At 48.1% G+C, this 24,224-nt stretch overlaps 1 protein-coding gene across 5 annotated transcripts in view; it reads right to left on the bottom strand.

Annotated features, from left to right (window-relative positions):
* Positions 1-24,224, bottom strand: part of ppig (peptidylprolyl isomerase G (cyclophilin G)) — a 106,591-nt gene that overhangs the window by 38,876 nt on the left and 43,491 nt on the right. For all 5 annotated transcript variants that reach the window (XM_038789434.1, XM_038789437.1, XM_038789438.1 and 2 more), the window contains 6 exons: positions 19,764-19,871; positions 18,813-18,857; positions 17,425-17,512; positions 15,386-15,415; positions 15,146-15,285; positions 13,461-13,662 (listed from right to left, as the gene is read on the bottom strand). In XM_038789434.1, the coding sequence (XP_038645362.1) occupies positions 13,461-13,662; positions 15,146-15,285; positions 15,386-15,415; positions 17,425-17,512; positions 18,813-18,857; positions 19,764-19,871 (613 nt within the window). The remainder of the gene's footprint in view (positions 1-13,460; positions 13,663-15,145; positions 15,286-15,385; positions 15,416-17,424; positions 17,513-18,812; positions 18,858-19,763; positions 19,872-24,224) is intronic.

Below are 24,224 nucleotides of genomic sequence, written 5' to 3'. Positions count from 1 at the left end.
CACGAGGCACTTCACAAAAAGTGGCAAGACCGCTTGGTGGACTTTCGTACGAGGCGGAAGAATTTGAGGATCCTGGGCCTGGCGGAGGGGCTGGAGGGGTCGGATCTTTCATCCTATGTGGCCACGATGCTGAATTCGTTGATGGGGGTGGGGTCCTTCCATCTGCCCCTGGAGCTTGAGGGAGCCCACAGAGTGCTGGCCAGGAGGCCCAAGGCGAATGAACCCCCGCGGGCGGTACTGTTCCATCGGTTCAGTGACCGGGAGTGTGTGCTGCGCTGGGCCAAGAAAGAGAGGAGCAGCAAGTGGGAGAACTCGGTAGTGCGAGGTGGCTAAGCGGCGGGCGGGGTTCAACCGGACGAAGGCGGTGCTGCATAACAAGCAGGTTAAATTTGGAATGCTGCAGCCTGCGCGTCTGTGGGTAACATATAAGGACCAGCATTACTACTTCGAGTCCCCGGAAGAGGCGTGGGCCTTTGTGCAGGCGGAGAAGCTGGACTCGAACTAGGGTTTGGGGGCTGCGGGGTCTTGTGTACTATGGTTGTTGCTATTTTTGCTGTTGCTGTTTTTGTAATTTAGATATGTGTTTTTTATGCTGGTTCTTGCTCTGTTTCCGGGTGGTTCTGTTGGGTATGGTTTTGTGTTATGTGGGGAATGTTGGGGGTTTGTTTTCTTTTTTTTCCTGTACAGGGCTGGGGGGAAGGGGTGGAGCTGGAATTTGGGAGCTGCGTCAGAAAGGTGGGGTGGGGCAGTATGAAAGCGCGGGCTTTCCTCTGGTTTCCCGCGCTGCGGGGCAGGAGGGGTGGAGCTGGCGGTGAGGGCTTGGCCTCTACTGGTTTTTTCCCGCGCTGAAGCGGTGCCAAGAAGGAGTGGCAGGAGGGGGGATGACCCCATGTCGGGAGGGGCCAGGTTTTGGCGGGAGTTGCCGGGGTCAGCAGAAGTCAGCTGACTTACGGAAGTACCATGGAGGGTGCGTCGCGGCTAGGAGGGGTCCTAGCCTCGGGGGGGGGGGGGGGGGGGGATACCGGGTTGCTGCTGGACTGGCCAGGAAGGAGCTGGTGTGGGCCGGGGGGGTATCGGGGGGTATGTGAGGCGCTATCGTCATGGGGAACGGGTCGGGCGGGGTGTGCTGGCCTGGGGCGAGCAGTCGATGAGCTATGGCTAGTCAGCGGGGGAGGGCGGGGGCGGGGTGCCCTCTGATCCGGCTGATCACCTGGAACGCGAAGGGGCTGAATGGGCCGGTTAAGCGGGCTAGGGTATTTTCTCATTTGAAGGGGCTGAAGGCGGACGTGTCTATGCTCCAGGAAACCCACTTGAAGGTGGCGGACCAGGTTCGTCTGAGGAAGGGGTGGGTGGGGCAGGTTTTCAACTCAGGATTAGATGCGAAGAACCGGGGAGGTGGCGATTCTGGTGGGGAAGAGGGTGGGTGTTCAAGGCGTCTGAGGTGGTGGCGGACAAGGAGGGCAGGATTGTTATGGTGAAGGGTAGGCTGTAGGGAGAGAAGGTGGTGCTGGTAAACGTGTATGCCCCGAATTGGGATGACGCTGGCTTTATGAGGCGTATGTTGGGCCGCATTCCGGACCTGGAGGCAGGGGGCCTGATCATGGGGGGAGACTTTAACATGGTGCTGGATCCCCCACTAGACCGGTCCAGTTCATGGACAGGTAAGAGACCGGCGGCGGCCAAGGTGCTGAGGGGGTTTATGGACCAGATGGGAGGGGTGGTTCCCTGGAGGTTCGGGAGGCCAAGAGCGCGGGAGTATTCCTTTTTCTCCCATGTGCATAGGGTTTACTCCCGAATAAGATTTTTTCGTCCTGAGCAGGGGATTGATACCGAGGGTGGAGGATGCCGAGTATTCGGCCATAGCAATTTCAGACCATGCTCCGCACTGGGTCGATCTGGAGATGGGGGAGGTGCGGGACCAGCGCCCGCTGTGGCGTCTGGACGTGGGGTTGCTGGCTGATGAGGTGTGTAGGAGGGTCCGGGGAAGTATTGTGGGGTACCTCGAGGCCAACGATACGGGGGAGGTCCGGGTGGGGATGGTTTGGGAGGCTCTGAAGGCAGTGATCCGGGGGGAGCTGATTTCCATCCGGGCCCATAGGGAAAGGAGGGAGAGGAGGGAGAGGGAGAGACTGGTGGGGGAGCTCCTAGATGTGGATAGGAGGTACGCGGAAGCCCTGGAGGAGGGATTGTTGGGGGAACGGCGTAGCTTGCAGGCCAAGTTCGACTTGCTGACCACCAGAAAGGCGGAGACACAATGGAGGAAGGCGCAAGGTGCGGTTTATGAGTATGGGGAGAAGGTGATCAGGATGCTGGCGCATCAGCTCCGCAGGCGGGATGTGGCTAGGGAAATTCGTGGAGTGATGGATAAGGGTGGGAATGTGGTGCAGAAGGGGGCAGAGGTGAACGGGGTCTTTAGGGACTTTTATGAGGAACTGTACCGGTCGGAGCCACCGGTGCAGGAGGAGCTGGTGGAGGGGCTGGGGGCGCCGATTGAGTTGGAGGAGCTAGTCAGGGGGATTGGTCAAATACAGTCAGGGAAGGCGCCAGATGGGTTCCCGGTGGAATTTTATAAAAAGTATGCGGACTTGGTGGGCTCCCTGTTGGTGCGGGCCTTCAATGAGGCATGGGAGGGGGGGGGGGGGCTTTGCCCCCGACGATGTCACGGGCGCTGATTTCTTTGATCCTGAAGCGGGATAAGGACCCCCTGCAGTGCGGATCATACAGCCCAATCTCGCTCCTCAATGTAGATGCTAAGTTGCTGGCGAAGATCCTGGCCACCAGGATAGAGGACTGTGTGCCAGGGGTGATACACGAGGATCAGACAGGATTTATCAAGGGAAGACAGCTTAACACGAATGTTGTTAAATGTTATTATGATGCCGGCGCTGGAGGAGGAGGTGGAGATAGTGGTGGCACTAGATGCAGAGAAAGCGTTTGATAGAGTTGAGTGGGGGTACCTGTGGGAGGTGCTGGAGAGGTTTGGATTTAGGGAGGGGTTCATCAAATGGGTGAGCTTGCTTTATGAGGCCCCGATGGCGAGTGTAGTTACTAATGGAAGGAGGTCGGAGTACTTCAGGCTCTACCGTGGGACCAGGCAGGGGTGCCCCCTGTCCCCCTTGCTTTTTGCACTGGCAATTGAACCTCTGGCTATGGCGTTGAGGGAGTCGGGGAGGTGGAGGGGTTTGGTGCGGGGTGGGGAGGAACATCGGGTATCGCTGTATGCGGACGACCTGCTGCTGTATGTGGCGGACCCAGTGGGGGGAATGCCGGGGGTGATGGAGCTGATGGCTGATTTTGGGGGCTTCTTGGGCTATAAGCTGAATCTGGGTAAGAGCGAGGTGTTTGTAGTGAACCCGGGTGATCAGGAGGAGGGAATTGGTAGGCTCCCGTTTAAGAGGGCAGTGAAGAGTTTTAGGTACCTGGGGGTGCAGGTAGCCAGAAGTTGGGGGACTCTCCACAAGCTTAATTTTACCAGGCTTGTGGAGCAGATGGAGGAGGAATTTAAAAGGTGGGACATGGTGCCGCTATCGCTGGCGGGTAGAGTGCAGTCTGTCAAAATGACGGTGCTCCCGAGGTTCTTGTTCCTTTTTCAGTGTTTGACCATCTTTCTCCCTAGGGCCTTTTTTAGGAGGGTGACTAGCAGCATCATGAGCTCTGTTTGGGCGCATGGGACCCCTAGGGTGAAGAGGGTCTTCTTGGAGCGGGGCAGAGATGAAATGAAATGAAATGAAGAGAAAATCGCTTATTGTCACGAGTAGGTGAAAAGCCCCTAGTCGCAACATTCCGGCGCCTGTCCGGGGAGGCTGGTACGGGAATCGAACCGTGCTGCTGGCCTGCTTGGTCTGCTTTAAAAGCCAGCAATTTAGCCCAGTGAGCTAAACCAGCCCCTATGGAGATTTAGGCGGTGGCAGCCTTTCCTCGACTTTCTGGCTCAACGATAGGGAACTAGGTCAGCAGCAGCAACCCGGGGGGGGGCGTTGACTATGTTTATTTATTTATTTAAATTTATTTTCCTGTTCTCTTGTTTACTGGGTTTGGGGGGGGGGTTCGATATATGCGTTGCTACGGTCTTGGGGGTGTTATGCTTATTATTATGTTGTTTTATTGTTGCTTGTTACTGTTTGTTGTTATATATTTTGTAAAAAATTTTCAATAAAAATTTTTTAAAAAACTAATAGAATGATTTTTCCTGTCTACCGTCAGCTGGTCATCATCATGTAAACCTCTTATCAAATCTTCTGCCAATCTCCTTTGCTTCAAGGCGAACACCCCAGCCGTTCCAAACTAAACTTGTAACTAATAACTCAAATTCCTGGAATCCTCTCAAGGAACTTCACATCTTTCCTAAAGTGCAGTAAACAGAACTGGACGCATTACTCTTCTTGGGACGTAATCAGAGCTATATTTAAGTTCAGCATAAATTCCTGCTTACGTACTCGTTGCCTCGAAGCCCAAGATCCCATACGCTTTCATATCCCATATCCCACTCTGTCATCACGTCCTGCCACCTTCAAAGATCAATGGGTGTGCACATCCAGGTGCCTTTGTTCTTGCACACGTTTTAGAATTGTATCATTAAGCCTTTCCTCATCCCTTCTGCCAAAATGGACCAACTCACACTTCTGTATTAAATTCCATCTGCCACTTGTATGCCTGCTCTGCTAATCTGTGGCCTGCCATTCCTCAGCAAATTTGAAAATTTACTCTGTATTCCAAGGTCCAAGTCATTTGCATTCAGCAAAAAAGAGTCATCCTTGTACTGACCCTTACGGAACATGACTGTCTACCATCTTTCAAACAACAACCATCTACCACAACTATGTGGCCTTATGTCCCACCCGGGACCAGGAGGATAATTAACTAACCACAACGTTGCTTTCTGTCCTTCAGACAACTTTTTTTTGGGAAATGATTTTCATTTAGTTTTTAAACATTTTATACAAAAGATACAAAAGACATAAACAAACACTTTTTACAAAATACCAACCTCAACCCCACTCTCCCCAATCCTTCCCAAAGCCAACAAAACTAACCCCACAAAATGCGAATAGCCCTCCCCAAACACCTATAGTGACCAATTCTCTAAAAGTACAATATAAACGGCTGCATCTTCGATAGAACCCCTCAATCGACCCTCTCACGGTGTATTTAACCTTTGAGGTGCAAAAGGTCCATCAAGTCCCCTACCAAGCCAAAGCAATTGGTGGTGTTGCCAACCTCCAATAGAATCCGCCTCCGTGCCACCAATAAAGTAACGGCCAGGACATCCACCCTTGCCACCGTCCGGAGTTCCAGCACATCAGGGACCCCACAAATTGGCATCACTGGGCAAGGTTAGAACCCCATATTCAGGATCGGCGACATGGTGTCACAAAAGGACCTCCAGAACACCACCAGCCTGGGACATGACCAGAACACGTGTGCGTGGACCCCCTCAAACAGTGCTCGCACCTGTAGTCCGCCCCTTTGAGAATACGGCTCATCCTTGCTTTAGTGAGGTGTGCACAAAATACCACCTTCAACTGAACAAGGCTCAGCCTTGCACAAGACAATGTTGCGTTCACCCTTCCCCAGCGCCTCACTCCAGATCTGTTCCTCCAGTAATCGGCCCCAACTCCTCCACCCATTTCGCCTTCACCTCCTCCACCAAACTCAACTCTTCCCGGCTATTCGCTGGTACATGTCGGATGTACAGCCCTCCTCTGATCCTGAGCCGTATAGAATCGCTCCAAAAAGGTAGATGGTTGTACCATCGGGAAAGCAAAAACAAAAACTCCTTAATCCAGCTCTGCACCTGAAGTTACCGAAATGTGTCCGCGTTCAATCGCCCAAATTTCTCTTCAACTCCTCAAAGATGGAAAACCAGTCCTCCAAAAATAGTTAGTGCCCTCTCCAACCCACTCTCCCTCCATGCACCAAATGTGGCACTAGCTTTGCCAGCTCGAATAGGTAGCACAAATGGGAACCAGCTGTGAAGCTGCCCCCAACTTGAAATGTTGGCGGAGTTGCCTCAAGATATTTAGCATGGTCGCCACCACTGGATTTGTTGAGTACTTCCCCAGCACCAACGAAGTGGCATGTTACTAATGCCCCCAGGCCTGTCTCCCTAACTGATTCCGAATCCAAAGCGCCCCCAGTTCCCTTACCACCCCAGCACCTTCTCCGCATTGGCCGCCCAATGATAGTACAACAAATTTGGCAATGCCTGGCCTGTCTCCCTCTGAAGCATCCCCCTTTGAATCTTCGGGATCTTGCCCGCCGAAATAAACCCAGTAATAAGTCGGTCCACCTCTCGAACAAACGACTTGGGCAGATACACCGGGAGGCACTGGAATAAAAATAGGAATCTCGGCACGGGCAGCATGGCGACACAGTGGTTAGCACTGCTGCCTCACAACTCCAGGGACCCAGGTTCAATTCCAGCCTTAGGTAACTGTCTGTGTGGAGTTTGCACTTTCTCCCCGTGTCTGAATGAGGTTCCTCCGGGTGCTCCGGTGTCCTCCCACAGTCCAAAGATGTGCAGGTTAGGTGGATTGGCCATGCTAAATTGCCCCTTAGTGTCCAAAAGGTTAGGTAGGGTTCTGGGGATAGGGTGGAGGCATAGGCTTAAGTAGGGTGCTCTTACCAAGGGCGGTGCAGACTCGATGGGCCAAATGGCCTCTTTCTGCACTGTAAATTGTATGATTCTAAGATATTCATCATAACTGACTTTACTCGGCCCACCAGCGATAACGGAAGACTATCCTACCTCTGCAGGTCCACCTTGACCTCCCCCACCAAGCTCGCGTAATTCAGCCTCTGAAGCCATCCCCAATCCCCGCCACCTGTATCCCCAAGTACCAAAAGCTAGTCCCTGACAATCAAAAGCTGCAATCCCCTCAATCCAGTTCCCCGCCCCAACGCCCCTATCACAAGGTATTCGCTCTTTTCTCTGCTCGGCTTGTAGCCCGAGAAAGTCGCAAAGTGCCGCAGAATTCCCATAATACTCCCAACAGACGCCTCCGGGTACCTAACTTAGCGTATTGTTATATGCCGACGATTTGTTACTATGTGTTCCACCTTGCCTCTAATGATCCCATTCCATTCCTTCGAGGCCTTCATTGCCATGGCCAACGGTTCAATTGCCATCGCAAGCAAAAAGGGAGATATTGGATACCTCTGCCTCGTATCTCGATGCAGTCAAAAAGCACCCCCCCCCCCCCCCCCCCCGTCACATTGTTAGTGCAGAGCCACGTACAGCAGCCGCACCCAGGACACAACCCAAATTTTTCCAATACCGTAAAGAGGTACCCCCACTCCAACCGGTTTAGTGCCTTCTCCGCATCCAGCGATACAATGACCTCCGGCATCGGACCAGCCACAGGAGTGAGCACCACATTAAGCAACCTCCGCCCTTTCATGATCTTTGTCTGATCTTCCCCTACTACCTCCAGGAGGCACGGCTCTACTCTTAATGCCAACACCTTGGCTAGCAATTTGGCATTTACGTTCAGCAGGGAAATTGGATGGCATGACCCACACTCCGTGAAGTCCTTGTCCTTCTTCAGGAGTAGCAAGATGGACGCTTGCCCCAATATCTCAGGTAGGGCGCCCCGCTCAAGGGAGTCTCTGAACGTGCCCAACAACAGAGGGCCGAACTGATCCACAAACGTTTTTTTATAAAACTTCACTGGGAACCCATCCGGCCCCTGTGCCTTTCCTGCCTGCATCTGTTTCAGCACAACCTGGTTCTCTTGCAAAGCTCGTGGGGCCTCCAACTCCTCTCACAGCTCCTCCCCCACCATGGGAAACTCCAGATCGCCCCAAAACTCTGCCATCCCCCATTCATCCCCCGACAGCTGACATATGCACCCTCGTAGAAGGCCCTGAACACCCCATTCACCTTCTCCAGGACGAACACCAGCCAACCCAGTCCCTAAGCTGAACAATCTCCCCGTCTGCCTCAGTTGACAAGCCAAGAGCCGACTCGCCTTCTCCCCATATTAGTATACTGCCCCTTTTGCACATCTCAATTGCTGCTGCGCACTGTCCGTGAACATCAAGTCAAATTGCATTTGCAGCCTTTTGCTGCACATCAAAGGTTCTGGGGTTGGGTCACTTGCATACCTGCGATCTACACTTAAGATCTCATTCGCCGGTTTTTGTTGCTCCTCCCTAGCCTCCGCATCCACATGTGCATTAAACGCTATGATCACTCCCCTGATCATCACTTTCAATGCCTCCCACAAAATTGAGGGTGAGGCCTCCCCATTATCATTGTTTGCAATGTATTCCTGCATGGCCCTCAAGAACCTCACCCAGGACCCCAAGTCCGATGACAACCCTATGTTCAGCCGCCACCCCCTGCGGTCCTCTTGGCCAACCTCCAGCGCAGGTCCATCCCAACGCGGGATGTGATCAGAGATCACCACTGCTGAAATTCAGCTTGCCTCACCCCCACCAGAAGAGTCCGACTCATAATAAAGTAATCGATCCGTGAGTGCACTTTGTGTACTGTGGAAAAAAACAAAATCTTTCTCTCCTTCGGGTGTATGAACCTCCACTGGTCCACCCCTCACACCTCCTCCATGAATGCAGACAACACTTTCGCAATTACAACCGGGGCCAGCATTCTCGCACCTAGATCAGTCCTTCTTCGGTCCAGCACACAGTTCATCTCTCATAATAAGTTGGGGCGTGCTCAGGTCCGGCACCATTGCCAACAGCCGGTTCATGAACGACACATCATCCCAATCGGGGCATACATGTTCACTGGAACTTCTCGTTTCCACTCCAACACCCCTACCACAATCACATATTGCCGTACCCGGTTCTGTCATCACCCTCTCCATGTGAAACCGAACCCACTTATCATTGAAGATTGCCACCACCGCACCTGGCTCACCCAGACTTTCCATAGCCTAACCTGGTCTCGTTCCCACATGAGTCTCCTGTAAAAACACGTCAACTCCCAGACTCTTTAGATGGGCAAGAACCCTTGCCCTTTTAACCTGGGTTCAATTCTGGCCTTGGGTGACTGTCTGTGTGGAGTTTGCACATTCTCCCAGTGTTTCCGTGGGTTTCCTCCGCGTGCTCCGGTTTCCTCCCACAGTCCAAATATGTGCTGGTTAGGTGCATTATCTATGTGAAATTGTCTCTTGGTGTCCAAAAAAAAGGTTAGGTGGGGTTACTGGGATGGGGTGGAGGTGTGGGCTTGAGTAGGGTGCTCTTTCCAAGGGCAGTGCAGACTTGATGGGCCAAATGGCCTCCGTCTGCACTGTAAATTCTATGATTAACCCCCTCCCATCCAATCACTTGACCCATCGAGCCTCGCCTAACTGACCCAACCAGTCGGAGCCCCTCCACCACATCACCCCTGTTAAGTAGCCTAACCCCTAGTGCTAGAAAGGTGTACCCTTCCATCTCAGGTCCAACCCCATAAACAACCAGAACAAAGACTTGGATCTCTGCCTTGGATCTGCCCTCGTTCTCTATTCCCATATCCAAGTCCCAAAATAACATTGTGTTGCTTCTTCCCTCCAATTACCAAATCAAAAATCCCCTCGTTCTACCATCGAACAAACGACAAGAACCACAAAGAGAACGACAAACATAACTCACGATATTAACAATTACCTCAGCTCAACTTGTCCCAAAGGAAAAAAGCCACCCACCAACACCCTCAAACCATTCCCAGTCCTTGTTCTGGTCGAAGGCCTCGGCATGCTCCGGCAAGTCGAAATAATGGTCCTTTGAACCCAACATGATTCTCAGTTTTGCTGTATACACCACTCGGAACCACACACCCTTGTCCTACAGCGCAGCCTTCACCCTAATAAAGGCTGCCCTCCGCTTCGCCAGTTTGGTATCAATGTCCTTGTATATGCGCACCACATTTCCCCCATTCGATATTCTAACACTTCTTGGCCCACCCAGGACCCGTTCCTTCCTCTGGTTGTTGTGAAACCGCGCAATCACCGTACGCGAAGACTAGTTAGGCCTTGGCTTCTATCACAAGGCCCGGTGCGCACCGTCCAACTCCAGAGGAGCGAACACCTCATCTCCGCCACCAGCTGCCAACATTTCCGAGAAATACTCGGTCTCGAGCCCTCCATTCCCTCCGGTGAGGTTCATCTGTCTTAACCTGTTCTGCACATTGTTCACTTTGGCCTTTCGGCCCTTGTTTCTGTCTGCCATAAGCAGTATTTCAGCTTCCAACGAGACCAGCCAATCCTCATGATTCGACATGGCCTCCTCCACGCCCTTCAATGCCTCTCCCTGTTCCCCCACGGTCGTGCCGGTTTTGCCAAGCGCCGATCCGCATAATTGGAAAAGACCTCCTCCACGCCCTTCAATGCCTCTCCCTGTTCCCTCACGGCCGTGCCGATTTTGCCAAGCGCCGATCCGCATGATTGGAAAAGACCTCCTCCACGCCCTTCAATGCCTCCTCCTGTTCCCTCACTAATTAGAATCAGCCAATGACTTGCCAGCCTTGTGCCTAATGAAGAAGCCCAGCCAGTGAAATATTTCCATTGTAATTGAATGCCATTTTTCTCTGTACAACTGCAGGTCAAATTTAGGATAGGGCCATCTGCACATTGATATATACACAACAATCAGCATGAAATCATGACTACTGAATCACAAAGGAGAAAATCTTGCACCAGGATTGCAAAGCTGAAACTTATCAACCATAAACATATCAACCGTGGGGCAGCACGGTAGCATGGTGGTTAGCATAAATGCTTCACAGCTCCAGGGTCCCAGGTTCGATTCCCGGCTGGGTCACTGTCTGTGCGGAGTCTGCACGTTCTCCCCGTGTGTGCGTGCGTTTCCTCCGGGTGCTCCGGTTTCCTCCCACAGTCCAAAGATGTGTGGGTTAGGTGGATTGGCCATGCTAAATTGCCCGTAGTGTCCTAAAAAGTAAGGTTAAGGGGGGGTTATTGGGTTACGGGTATAGGGTGGATACGTGGATTTGAGTAGGGTGATCATGGCTCGGCACAACATCGAGGGCCGAAGGGCCTGTTCTGTGCTGTACTGTTCTATGTTCTATATCAAGGAAGGCACTCTGCAAGCATCCATTTTGAAAAGAATGGTGATTGCTGCATCAGTGCTTCGTGGCAGCTTAATGCTGAGAAGCGTGTTGGTCAAGGTGGATTAAGGCGGTCAAGCAAGAAAGCCTGAAATTCTCACAAGACAACTCTTGACAAGCAGAGAGCTGAAGGTGTACCCTTAGCCAGTCCTGTTATTCAAGATCAGGCTACAAGGTGTATTCAGCGAATTCTTTTCTTCATTCTTTCATAGGATGTGGTCATCACTGGCATCGAAATTTGTTGCCTATCTCCAACTGCCCTTGAACTGAGTGTCTTGCTAGGCAATTTCAGAGGGCAGTTAAGAGTCAACAACATTTGTGTGGGCCTGTGCGTTACATATAGGCCAGATGGTAGACCTCCTTCCCTCAAGGACATTAGTGAATGAGATGGGTTTTTATGACAACGAGTCAGAATACAGGAGATAGAGAACCTGGTGGAGTGGTGTAACGACAACAATCCCTCCCTCAATGCCAGCAAAACTAAAGAGTTGGTCATTGACTTCAGGAAGTAAAGTACTGTACACACCCCTGTCAGCATCAACGGGGCCGAGGTGGAGATGGTTAGCAGTTTCAATTTCCTAGGGGTGCACATCACCAAAAATCTGTCCTGGTCCACTCACGTTGACGCTATCACCAAGACAGTACAACAGCGCCTATACTTCCTCAGGAAACTAAGGAAATTCGGCATGTCCACATTAACCCTTACCAACTTTTACAGATGCACCATAGAAAGTATCCTATCGGGCTGCATCACAGCCTGGTATGGCAACTGCTCGGCCCAGGACTGCAAGGAACTTCAGAGAGTCGTGAATACCGCCCAGTCCATCACACGAATCTGCCTCCCATCCATGGACTCCATCTACACCTCCCGCTGCCAGGGGAAAGCGGGCAGCATAATCAAGGATCCCTCCCACCCTGCTTACTCACTTTTCCAACTTCTTCCATCGGGCAGGAGATACAGAAGTCTGAGAACATGCACGAACAGACTCAAAAACAGCTTCTTCCCCACTGTTCCCAGACTCCTAAATGACCCTCTTATTGACTGACCTCATTAATACTACACCCTGTATGCTTCATCCGATGCCAATGCTTATGTAGTTACATTGTATGTCTTGTGTTGCCCTATTATGTATATTCTTGAATTTTGTTTAATTCCCTTTTCTTTCCATGTACTATATGATCTGTTGAGCTGCTGGCAGAAAAATATTTTTCACTATACCTCGGTACACGTGACAATAAACAAATCCAATCCAATCCAATCAATGATAACAATGGCGACCATGAAACTGAGATTAACTTTGTATTTTAGATTTTATTAATTAATTGAATTCAAATTCTACCACCTGCCATGGGATTTGAACTCATGTCTCCAGAGCATTAGCTGGGTCTCTGAATTACTAGTTCAGTGTCATTACTACTACACCACCATCATGAATGAAACTACCAGCTTTCCTGTACAGTTTGAACATAACAAAGAATGTTAATAAAGATTCAAGAACTGACACAGCATAATGCAGCCTCACCTAACTCGGCGTTGAGATACGATCCCCGGGGTCTATGTTATTGCAGGACCCCGGCATATTTATTTTCTGATTTATTCGGATTTAACACCGTTGCATTCTTGATATGTGAATCCTAAATCATGTTTTGCTTTTTGCAGCTTGAGCCAAATAATGTTAAGCTAAATTTAAACTCTGTGATCCCAAAGGCTCCTTGGTTTATAATTACACAGATCTTAAAGTCAAACAAACTCCACCTTCTCTGATATAGACATTTTACTCAGGCAAGCAGGAAATTACATCACATTCTATGTATCTTCACAGCACAATAGCCTGCTGAATTATGGAGTAACTATCAAGTACACTTCAGAGCAGTAATATATGTATTTCCAAGGAAGTATCAAGTGGCTTTGTAGTACGATCTGGGATTGTGTTTTCAACACGGATACAACAAGTTACAAATCTTAGGTAAACAGACACGAGGAAGCATTGAGCTGAGGATGCTCACTTGTCCAGGAATTTACTATGCGGTGAGACCGGGGATGAAGAATTAGTTGCTTTGGACAAATACCTCCGAGCAGCCAATTACAGAATATCAATGGGAACAGGCTGCCAATGTGTCTGCTAATTTGGGAAGTGTACAACATGAGACAACATCAGGTGGGAAAGGTGAGAAAATGACAACAGAAGTATCTGGTCAAGTAATAAATTAAAATTTTAGACTGGGGAAACCTTTTTGCTATCGCACTGGTTCCTAACAAAAAAATTAGCTTCAAATTACTAATTTAATTCATGAGCTTATACTCAAAATTTAGTGTTGGTGTAATGCTATGAGCCTCGGGCAATATAAAAGACAAATAACTCTCTTACATATAAAAGTTTTCACCAACCTTTTCTTTTCCAATTTCTTTCTTCGTTTCTTTTCTTTCTTTCGTTTTCTGGACTCTTTCTTACGCCGTTTCTTTTTTCTTTTCTTAGAATCTTCATCTGTTTTACTTTCTGATTCCGAGGAAGAGTTTGAGTCAGTAGAGCTGTCAGATTCGCTTGAAGAGGATGATAAAGACTTCTTTCTTTTCTTCTCTTCTTTTTTGGCTTGTCAAGTAAAACATATTGATTTGTTAAAATGTATGTCATTGTCGAAAAACCATCTGCACCTATGACTCATCTACAAATGAATAGAAAGTGAATTAAATGCACTTTCCAGTAAAATGTAATTTTTGAATTAAGAATGTAAATGAGCAATCCGAACAGAACTGTAAAATACAAACATACTGCAAGGCATGAGAAATAACAGTATTACAATAGCAGTTTAAATGCTTTCCTAAAGCTAAATGGCTGTTTAGGGGCTGTTTAGCACAGGGCTAAATCACTGGCTTTGAAAGCAGACCAACAGCACGGTTCGATTCCGTAACAGCCTCCCCGAACAGGCGCCGGAATATGGCGACTAGGGGCTTTTCACATTAACTTCATTTGAAGCCTACTCGTGACAATAAGCGATTTTCATTTCATTTCATTTTTTTTCCCCAAATGCTACGATCTCAATATAGTAAATGTATTAAAGAGGTTTTACTCAGTTTAGAGAGTATTCTTCCTTAATAGCAACAATAACAACATGAGGAAGATTGGGGAGTTTTGTATGAAAACATCATGTACGAAATGTTATGCGAGTTTACAGTAATTAACCTAAAACCATTATATGTTTTATGACAAGTATCTCATGCCTCCAGTGATCCTTTAATTCTATGTGCAAATACAATTTTACATTACTGCAACTTTTCGTTTTCTTTACACCCTATGACCGGAATTCTCCGGTCATTGCGATTCACTTTTCTTGCTGGCAGTGCATCTGCAGGTTTTCCGTCGTAGTGGGGCAGTTACAATGGCAAATCCCACTGACAAGCTACGGGAAGATAGAATCCCGCTGCCAGCAAGCAGCTCATGCCCGAGAAACATGCGGCTGGGGAACCTGAGAATCCACCTGTATGACTGTCACCGAGTACAAAAATGATATAGTGTTGGACAATTTCACACAATGACAATCAATTAACCAGATGCCTAATTGATTTCACAGCTCCCAAGTCTGTGATGATCACAAAAACTGTGCTATAATCACTTCCATTACTTTAGCCAGCAAAATCAACAGAGGCAATGGAAATAAAATAAGGCGGAAAAGATTTTGACAGAAGAGGAAGTCTTTAAATTTAACAAAATCAAACCTATGCCAACTTCTGATAGCACCCGATTTAATTCGGCCTTGTAAACTAACCAGAATTATGCTTGGTTAGTATTTGGACGGAGACCATCTGTGAAAATCACAGTAATTTTCCATCTGTTTGAAGGGAGCCACTTTTACTTTAAAAATTATTAAAAGTCTCCCTCTTATAATATTAATTCAAATAAAAAACCTATTACAAATATAGCCATTTAATGTATCAATAAGAACACAGAAGCCACATAGAATTTATAAATATGCTCTTCATCAAGGAGACAAGAGCTTCTTCCTTTTTCCACACACACACATGCATGTATGCGCACACACAAGCACGTGCACACGCTTACATACACACCCACCCACCTTTGGATTTTGGAATTAATTCTCCACAGTTCAAGATTCGCACTTCTGCATAAGGTTTACTATTTGCATCTGTTTTCTGATTTTCCACATCTCTTATTAATTCCTGTCCTGAAATAACTTGACCAAAGACCACGTGTACACTAAGTGAATGAAAAAAAAAAGATTTTAATTGTAATTTTTGTGGTGGTATAAGCAACATTTAGATAATGATATTATTACATATTTGGAAAGTATACTCACCTATCTAAATGAGGTGCAGGCTTCGTAGTTCTTTACGGTTAATATTCACAAAAATGAATATTCATGACATGAAATCAGAAAAACAAAATTAGACAACTTATACAATAAAGCTACAGTAAAAACATGTGGCTGGATTCTCTGATCCAGCAGTTATGTCCACAGTATCCGGCTGGTCTTACAACCAGAAAGTCGGCGCCTCCCCCGCACCGATCCTCCCTCTGCGGAACGGCCGGGTCTGTGGCTGGGCATGCAATCGCAGGCGGCCGCGCCGTGCAACATGGCGCCGGCTGTGCATGGACCTGGCTTTGCAAAAACTGCACCCCAGTAGCCAGCCTCGCCACCCCCAGAACACCCCTCACCAGCGCCCCCAGCTCCCGCCGAAGCCCCACTTGCCAGCAGAACGACCCCCCGACTGTGGCGGTGCTGGACTCAGTCTGCAGCCGCCACGCGAGGCCCTCAAACGGTGTGAGCACATGTGTCCCATGCCATCGGGGACTCGGCCTATCGGGGGGCAGGGGAAGAGGCCTCAAGTGACATCCTGAGGCCGTTCAGACGGCGTACTCCACGAGTACGCTGTTTTTGAGGGAGCGGAGCATCGCAAAAATGGCACTGCCCCCGATTCCGCCGTAAACGGGGATTCTCCGACCGATCGCCGAACGTGATTTTGGAGTCGCTGATCGGAGAATCCTGCACATGGGCTTCCAAACAAAGACAGCAGTAAAATATGTATTTGTAAACTACGATGAAAGCAAATATCAGAACTACAAGACAGTCAATTGCACAGATAGGTCTGAAGCAGCTAAAAAAAGTGCTTTGCTATGTAGACATTTTTGATGCCAATCTTTCATGTGTATGGAAAGTAGTGCAATAAGTGCAGTTAGATAACACTGCATGAAAGGTAATGGGTGGTGTTTTCCAATAATTTATCAAGCATAAAGCTCTGACTGAAAACTGGCATGAGTCCTTCCAGAGGCACTGCTGAGTTTTCAGATCGTTTCTTGAGCCAATCAGACAAAAAAAAATAAGGGGTGAAGTTTAAGCTGTCAGTCTGGCAGGGCCTGACAGAGATCTTTAAAGGGCACCCCAAACCCCCCAGGCACAATCACCGAGGGCTCTCCCCACCACTACATTCAACAACCACCTTGGCAGTATCGCTGGTCCCCCCCCCCCCCCCCCCCCCCCCCGGTCCACAGGTTCCGCCCCCTCACAGCCAGCTTTCCCCTCCCCCAATGGCCAGTTCCCTCAAAGGCCTTGGAGCTCCTCCACCCGAACTACACATAACAGGAACCCCAGCCCTCCAAACTTGGGTCTCCCAGCGTATTGCCCATGGCAGTGTGCAGGCGTGTCCCTCATACGTGCCTTGTAAACCTCGTAGATGTTTGAATATTAAGTGAGGGGGATCATGTGGCGGCAGGTGCTTGATAATTATATTAAAATTTAATTTGATATATTACGTTTGCACTTTCTCCCCATGTATGCGTGGGTTTCCTCCAGGTGCACCAGTTTCCTCACGCAGTCCAAATATTTGCAGGTCAGGTGCATTGACCATGATAAAATTACTCTTAGGTGTCCAGGGATGTGGTTAGGTGGGGTTACAGGGATAGGGCGGGGAGTAAGCTAACAGGGATAGGCCGCTCTTTCCAATGGTTGGTGCTGACTCAGTGGGCTCAATGGCCTCCTTCTGCACTGCAGAGATTTTATGATTACAATGTGGTTCTCACCCTATGTGGGCGGAAACCTCATTATGTCATTGGCAAGGGGGTGTGGAAAATCCACTCAGCAATCTCCCTCCAATGTGTTTATAAAACTGGGACTCATTTGTCTCAGAGGCAGAGAGCATATGAAGAGAGACAGACCAAGCAAGCACATGTGAAGGGGTAAAAGAGAAATCTCATTAATTAGGGATAGATTCTTGCCCTCCCACTAGTAGCAGAATGAGATCATGGCATAACATGCATACAAAACTAGCTGAAAGTGTAAACCTATTCTGTGGAGTCCAAATCAGATATTTTCTGCAGGATAACTTTTTTTAAACTTACATGAAGAACTGCGAGCCATTAGTATCTTTTCCTCTGTTAGCCATAGACAAGAGGAATTCCTTGTTGTGTTTGACTGCAAAACTTTCATCTATTTTAATGAGAAATGTGTGATCATTTTACAGAACTGGAATTAATAACAAAATAACATTTTTTCACAATTCCCATGACACGGTGTGGAGATAACATAAAGCACAATGTAATCATGAGAAAATCCTATAATATCACAGAAGTAATCACCTGTTTATCATATAGGAACATAGGAAATTACAAGAACATATAATGTCCGCTGTGACCATGCAGTCAATTCCAGTGAAAACGCGCACCCTACAAGACTTGGTGGTCAAGCATCAAATGGCATCCTACACAGAAAAACAAGATAGTTGTGCTATGGCAATTTGCTGGGATGACCACCATAGAAAAACACGTTCCTGCACCTTCAGACTGGAATTCAGAGAACCCTACAGCCCAGAAAGAGGCTTTGAAAAAACTATTTGATTATTCCCATTCTCCCTTTGAAGGTCAGTACTGAATCTGCCTCCACCACTGTTCAGGTAGTGCATTTCACATCTCAACTTCTACTGTGTAAAAAATTCTAATTTCCTTTTTGGTTCTTTTCAAAATTACCTCAAATCCACTCCTTTTGTTTACGAATGCACCTATCAATGGAAACAGTTTTGCCGTACTAACTCAAAGATCCTCATCAATTATACCACCTTTATTAAATCTCTTCTTAACCTTCCCTGCTCCAAGGAAAACAATCCTAGCTTGTCTGGTCTCTCTATGTAATTAGGTCACCTACCCCTGAACTAGTGACTTCAGAATGAATTTTTGTGCTCATTACAGTTCCCTGCCCTCAAAGCTAGGCCATTACATATGAATTCCTGTACAGAACTTAACATAAATCCATCCTTAGTCTTAATAAAACCACCAGTGAGCAGGAATTTGCAATGCTCCTCTCACAAACATGGTTTTCATTGTACTTATATTTATCAATTGGAAATGGTACCTAAATGTAGTGAAACAAGTATTTTTATATTTTGGGCATCATACAAAATTTACCAACATTAAAAATTAATCTGAAATGCAAATGAGAGCAGCCATAGGCTGGAATAAAACCTGTGCCATTGGCATCACTCCGCATCACGAACCAACTGTCCAGTCAACTGAGCTAACCGACCACCAAAAATAAATCTACTCAAGTTATTAGTTGCGTGAATACACAAGTTGAGAGATACAGCGAATTAGTACCATGCAGTGTCTAAATGGTGTTATTGTGTAGGGAAGTTGTGGCAAATCAGTCATAATCTTATTCAATGGCAGAGCAATCTAGAAAGGCAAAATGGCCAACCCCTGCTCCTATTTTTTATATTCTAACAGAAATAAATTACCTTCAAAAAACCCTCCATAGATAGATTCGCCTCCTCGACCATTTCCTAAAAGTACAGAAGTGTTCATGAAATTCAGCAACACCCTATCAGCATATAGTTATAAGAATGACCATTGCAGTATGAAAAAAACACTTTTGCTGAATAAACAATAAAGAATGACAGCAAATGTAAATATTGCTCAAGACTTTTCCACACTGGCATATTTCAGAAGCAATCCAAGCACATAATAAAACTCCTCGTTAAGAAAGATTTTGTTTTCTGATGTGGGAATGGAACAAAGCAGGAATGGATACTAGCATGGAAAGCAGCAATAGACTAAGATAGTGGCCATATTTTTGCATAGGTCCCAATTCTGACAATTGTTTGTGATTTTTTTAAATTACAGAGTTTCCACAGCTGTCATGCACAAAAGTGTCAGAGATGAAAGTGAAATAGTACTCGTCTTATTCCTAAAAAGGAGACAAGAGCACAAACAGATGATTTATTTCCATTTGATCACATTGATCTCCTCCATGCATTCAATGAAGAAACGACCTGCTCTATAATGAAGATATATACTATGCTAAACATTTATAAAACCACAAATCCTGTTGAGTCAAACAGTTAAGCTCATTTAAGTAGAAAATTCCAAATTTAGATCTCATGGCTCATTAATATCAATTTGCTCCCTCAGTTGCATCAGTTTTAGATTAGCAACTGAGAAGGAAAGAAAACTGTGGCGATTTAAAGGTTAATAGAATATCCAGAACAGAAACCATTTAGGCCTAAATGGCCTATGCAGAAGATTATGCTCCATACAAGCCTCCACCCACCCAAATATCATGATATAACCACATACAGCTATACTGAATCAGTTAGGTTGGAAAATCATACAAGCCACGTAGCACATAAGGGGAGGCTTGGGAAGGGAAGAACAGCAAATCTTAGGATGTACACTACAAATTTTCATACCTTCACTGAAGTCACCTCCTTGAATCATAAAATCCTTTACAACTCTGTGAAATAAGCAACCTTTATAATGCAAAGGTTTTTGAGTACTCTTTCCAACCCCCTTTTCACCTGTAATGAGATAAACATCGCCGATAACGTGTACAGATTACCAATAATAGCTACAATACACCAAACAGTGGTGCAAGACTGTATTTCTGTGAAAATTAAAACACATATCCTGTCAATATTGATCTATGGATGTTTTAAAAAATGTTGCATAAAAGCACAAAGTAAATTGACACTGACCCATCTGCTATAGCACAACAAGAGTTAAAAAAAATATAGAACATTATTTAAATAATTATTTTTGGAGTCTTGGGTTTATTTACACCCAATTAGGTACTTTGAAAATCTAGCCACGCATTGTTGTATTGCAGGAAATGGGAGTAATTTTCTCGCAACAAGGTCCTAGAAAAAGAAATGTGATAATGACTGGTTAATCCATGTTACCACCCATCTTCATCCTCCCTTTCCTCCCCAAAGTGCATGACTATTTCATCACCTCCCAAATTTATGATCACCTTTCTCGCAACTCGATATTTGAAGCCCTCCGATAAGGTTTCTACCCATGCCTCACTGGTGAAATATCCTTTATCATAAGGAACATTCGATATGACTATGACCATGGCAAACTATTGCTTCCAATTCTTGGTCAGCCAGTGTGTAGACTTTGACACAGTTCACCATAGGGCGGCACAGTAGCGCAGTGGTTAGCACTGCTGCCTAGGGTGCTGAGGATCCCGGTTCTATCCCGGCCCCGGGTCACTGTCTGTGTGGAGTTTGTACATTCTCCCCGTCTGTATGGGTTTTACACCCGCAACCCAAAGATGTACAGGTTAGGTGCATTGGCCATGCTAAATTGCACCTTAATGGGAAATAAATAATTGGGTACTCTAAATAAAAAAAAAAAGACAGTTCATCACAACATTCTCCTCCAAGTCAGAAGTGCCACAACACCAGGTGAAAGTCCAACAGGTTTATTTGAAATCACAAGCTTTTGGAGCGCTGCCCCTTCAAAGTTTCTCTTCCATGATCCAGTTGGATGTGGCATCCCTCACCTGGTTCCATTCTAATTTATCCAGTCATAGCCAACGAATCACTTGTATTCTCTTCCTGCTCCTGCATCACTACCTCTGGAGTTCCCCAAGGATCTACTCTTTGTTTATTCTTATTTCTCATCCATATGCTACCCCTCTCAGTGACATGCACTGACAAACTTTTAGGTTCCAGAAGTATGCCGATGGTACCCAGCTCTACTGCACCATCACCTCTCTCAACCTGTCAAGAGTGTCTGGTTTGCTAGGTTACCTATCTGAAATCTGGTATTGGATGATCAGAAACTCGAATTAGATATTGGAAAGGCTGAAGCTAATGTTTTCGATTCCCACCACAAACTCTATTCCTTAGCCACCAGGTCCATCCCTGACCACAAGTCGAAGGCTGAACAAAACCACTTAAACCATGACATTCTATTTGACCCCGAGCTCAGGAGATTTAGGAAGAACTCCCTGTACTTCTAAAAATAGTGCAACAGGTTATTCCGTATCCACCTGAAAGGTTGAATATCCCATCCAAAAGTCCAGAACTTATTCAATACCACACTGGAGTGTTAGACTAGCCTCTGTGCTTACTGCCTTCTGACTCAAGAGGCTTCAATGCTACCACTGAGCGATGGTCAAAAGAACTGTAGTTTTCAGGAGAAGTACAGTTTTTCTGCAATACATCTAAAGTGCAGGGAGAATAAAAACAGGGATGGATACCATACCACCACTGGTATGAGAGTGTAATTACAGTGTGACAAGTTTACAGAGGCCGTTTCCATTATAAATGTTGACCTAGGGCAGCACGGTGGCCTAGTGGTTAGCACAACCGCCTCACGGCGCTGAGGCCCCAGGTTCGATCCCGGCTCTGGGTCACTGTCCGTGTGGAGTTTGCACATTCTCCCCGTGTCTGCGTGGGTTTCGCCCCCACAACCCAAAAACGTGCAGAGTAGGTGGATTGGCCACGCTAAATTGCCCCTTAACTGGAAAAAATAATTGGGTAATCTAAATTTATAAAAATAAATAAATAAATGTTGACCTAGACTACAAATTGTTGGTAGAAATTTGAAAATCCGACTTCCGGTGGCGGCAATGCGGAGCTAAGCCGCACGTTCGGCAGCTCCCGCTGAAAACTGACTTTGGGGCTCTTTTCAGGGCCCTCAACGGAACTTTGTCGGCAAATCCCGACGTGGGAAGACGACAGGAGTCGACCCCTACGGTCCTATGGTCCGGACCAGGAATGGTGTAAGAAGAAAAATGGTGGAAGCACCCGTGGAAAAGCGGGGGAAGAAAAACAAAATGGCGGCCGGCGGAGGCCCGGAGGAGTGGAGGCAGTGGGCGCAGGAGCAGCAGGCGACTGGTGCGCTGCTTCCAGGAGCTGAAGGTGGAGCTGCTGGAGTCGTTGAAGGTTACCACCAGAGAATTGATGGAGGCTCAGACAGTCCAGGGGGCCGCAATCCGGGAGCTGCAAAGCAGGCCTCCGAAAGGGAGGATGATGCCGTGGCCGTCGCGGGGAAGGTGGAGATGCACGAGGCGCTCCATAAAAGGTGGCAGGAGCGATTAGAGGAGCTGGACAACCGGTCGAGGCGGAAGAATTTGCAGATCCTGGGCCTCACGGAGGGGCTGGAGGGGTCAGACCTGGCGGCCTATGTGGTTGTTATGTTGAACTCGCTGATGGGGGCTGGGTCCTTCCAGGGGCCCCTGGAGTTAGAGGGGGCCCACAGAATTCTGGCTAGGAGGCCCAAGCCGAACGAGCCGCCGCGGGCGGTGTTGGTGCGGTTTCATCGGTTCGTGGATCGTGAGTGTGTGCTCCGGTGGGCCAAGAAGGAGCGGAGCAGCAAGTGGGAGAACACGGAGGTGCGGACCTTCCAGGGCTGGAGCGCGGAGGTGGCGAAGCGGAGGGCCGGGTTTAACCGGACGAAGGCGGTGCTCCACAGACGGAGCGTGAAGTTTGGCATGTTGCAGCCGGAGCGTCTGTGGGTCACCTATAAGGATCGGCACCATTATTTTGAGTCCCCGGAGGAGGCATGGACCTTTTTGCAGGCCGAGAAACTGGACTCAAAATGGGTCTAAGATGGGGGATGTTGTATAATACTGTACTTGTATTTTCTCAGTTTAATGTAAGATGTGGGTTGGCCTTAGGGTGGGTGGGGTGATGTCGTTATTTTTTTTTGTATGGGTTTTTCTGTATGGGCCTGGTGGACGGGTTTGGGCAGCTGGTGGGGGGGACTGACAATGGGAGTTGCCCTAGAGGAGGCGGGGCTGGGAGATGATGGGGGCGGAGTCTGGGCTGAGAAGCGCGGGCCGTTGCTGGCTGTTTTCTTTTCCCGCGCAAGAGCGGGGGGGGGGGGGGGGGGGGGGGGGGGGGGGGGGAAGAGGACCCGCTGATGGGCACGATGGAGGAGGGGTAGTCCCACGTGGGGAGGCGTCGGAGGTAGGGCAGAAGTCGCCGGGGTCAGCAGAAGTTAGCTGGCTCACGGGAGTGCTATGGAGGGAGAGGCGCGGCTAGGAGGGGGTCCTAGCCGGGGGGGGGGGGGGGGGGGGGGGGGGGGGGGGTTGCCGCCGTGGGGAGCTGGCAGAGCGGGGGATGCTGGCCGGTGGTGGGCAAGGAATGGGTTATGGCTAGTCGGCAGGGGAGGGGGGCAGGGATCCCTCTGATAACCTGGAATGTGAGGGGGCTGAATGGGCCGGTCAAACGGGCCAGGGTGTTTGCGCACCTGAAGGGGCTGAAGGCGGATGTGGCCGTGCTCCAAGAGACACACCTGAAAGTGGCGGACCAGGTTCGGCTGAGGAAGGGATGGCTGGATGATAAGAGTCGGGGACAGTGGCGTGCAGAGGGGGGGGCCGACGGTGCATTGGCCCCGGGCATCCATTGGATGGGGGCATCCAATCAGAGAAGGAAATAATTTTTTTTTTAAATTTAGATTACCCAATTATTTTTTTCAATTAAGGGGCAATTTAGCGTGGCCAATCCACCTACTCTGCACATTTTTTGGGTTGTGGGGGCGAAACCCACGCAGACACGGGGAGAATGTGCAAACTCCACACAGGACAGTGACCCAGAGCCGGGATCGAACCTGGGACCTCAGTTCCGTGAGGCGGTTGTGCTAACCACTAGGCCACCGTGCTGCCCCAGAGAAGGAAATAAGATAGTAATTTTAAAATTTCAGTGGTGATAAATCAATTTTTGGAGGCTCACCACACTGCAGAGGCAGTTGTTAGCCCTTTATTCCTTTAACATGGTGTACCCTTTCTGTCTAGAGAAAATGGTGTTTCTCCCCATCCCCCCACACGCATGCGCATGATGTACATAGTGCAACCATCAAAAGCAACAAGCAGACGTGACTGTTCGTTCCTGCGTTTCCTCGAGTCATAACTCGTC

This window comes from Scyliorhinus canicula, chromosome 2 (genome assembly GCF_902713615.1).
Source record: "Scyliorhinus canicula chromosome 2, sScyCan1.1, whole genome shotgun sequence".
Taxonomy (NCBI): domain Eukaryota; kingdom Metazoa; phylum Chordata; class Chondrichthyes; order Carcharhiniformes; family Scyliorhinidae; genus Scyliorhinus; species Scyliorhinus canicula.
This window is presented reverse-complemented; position numbering and strand designations above follow the sequence as displayed.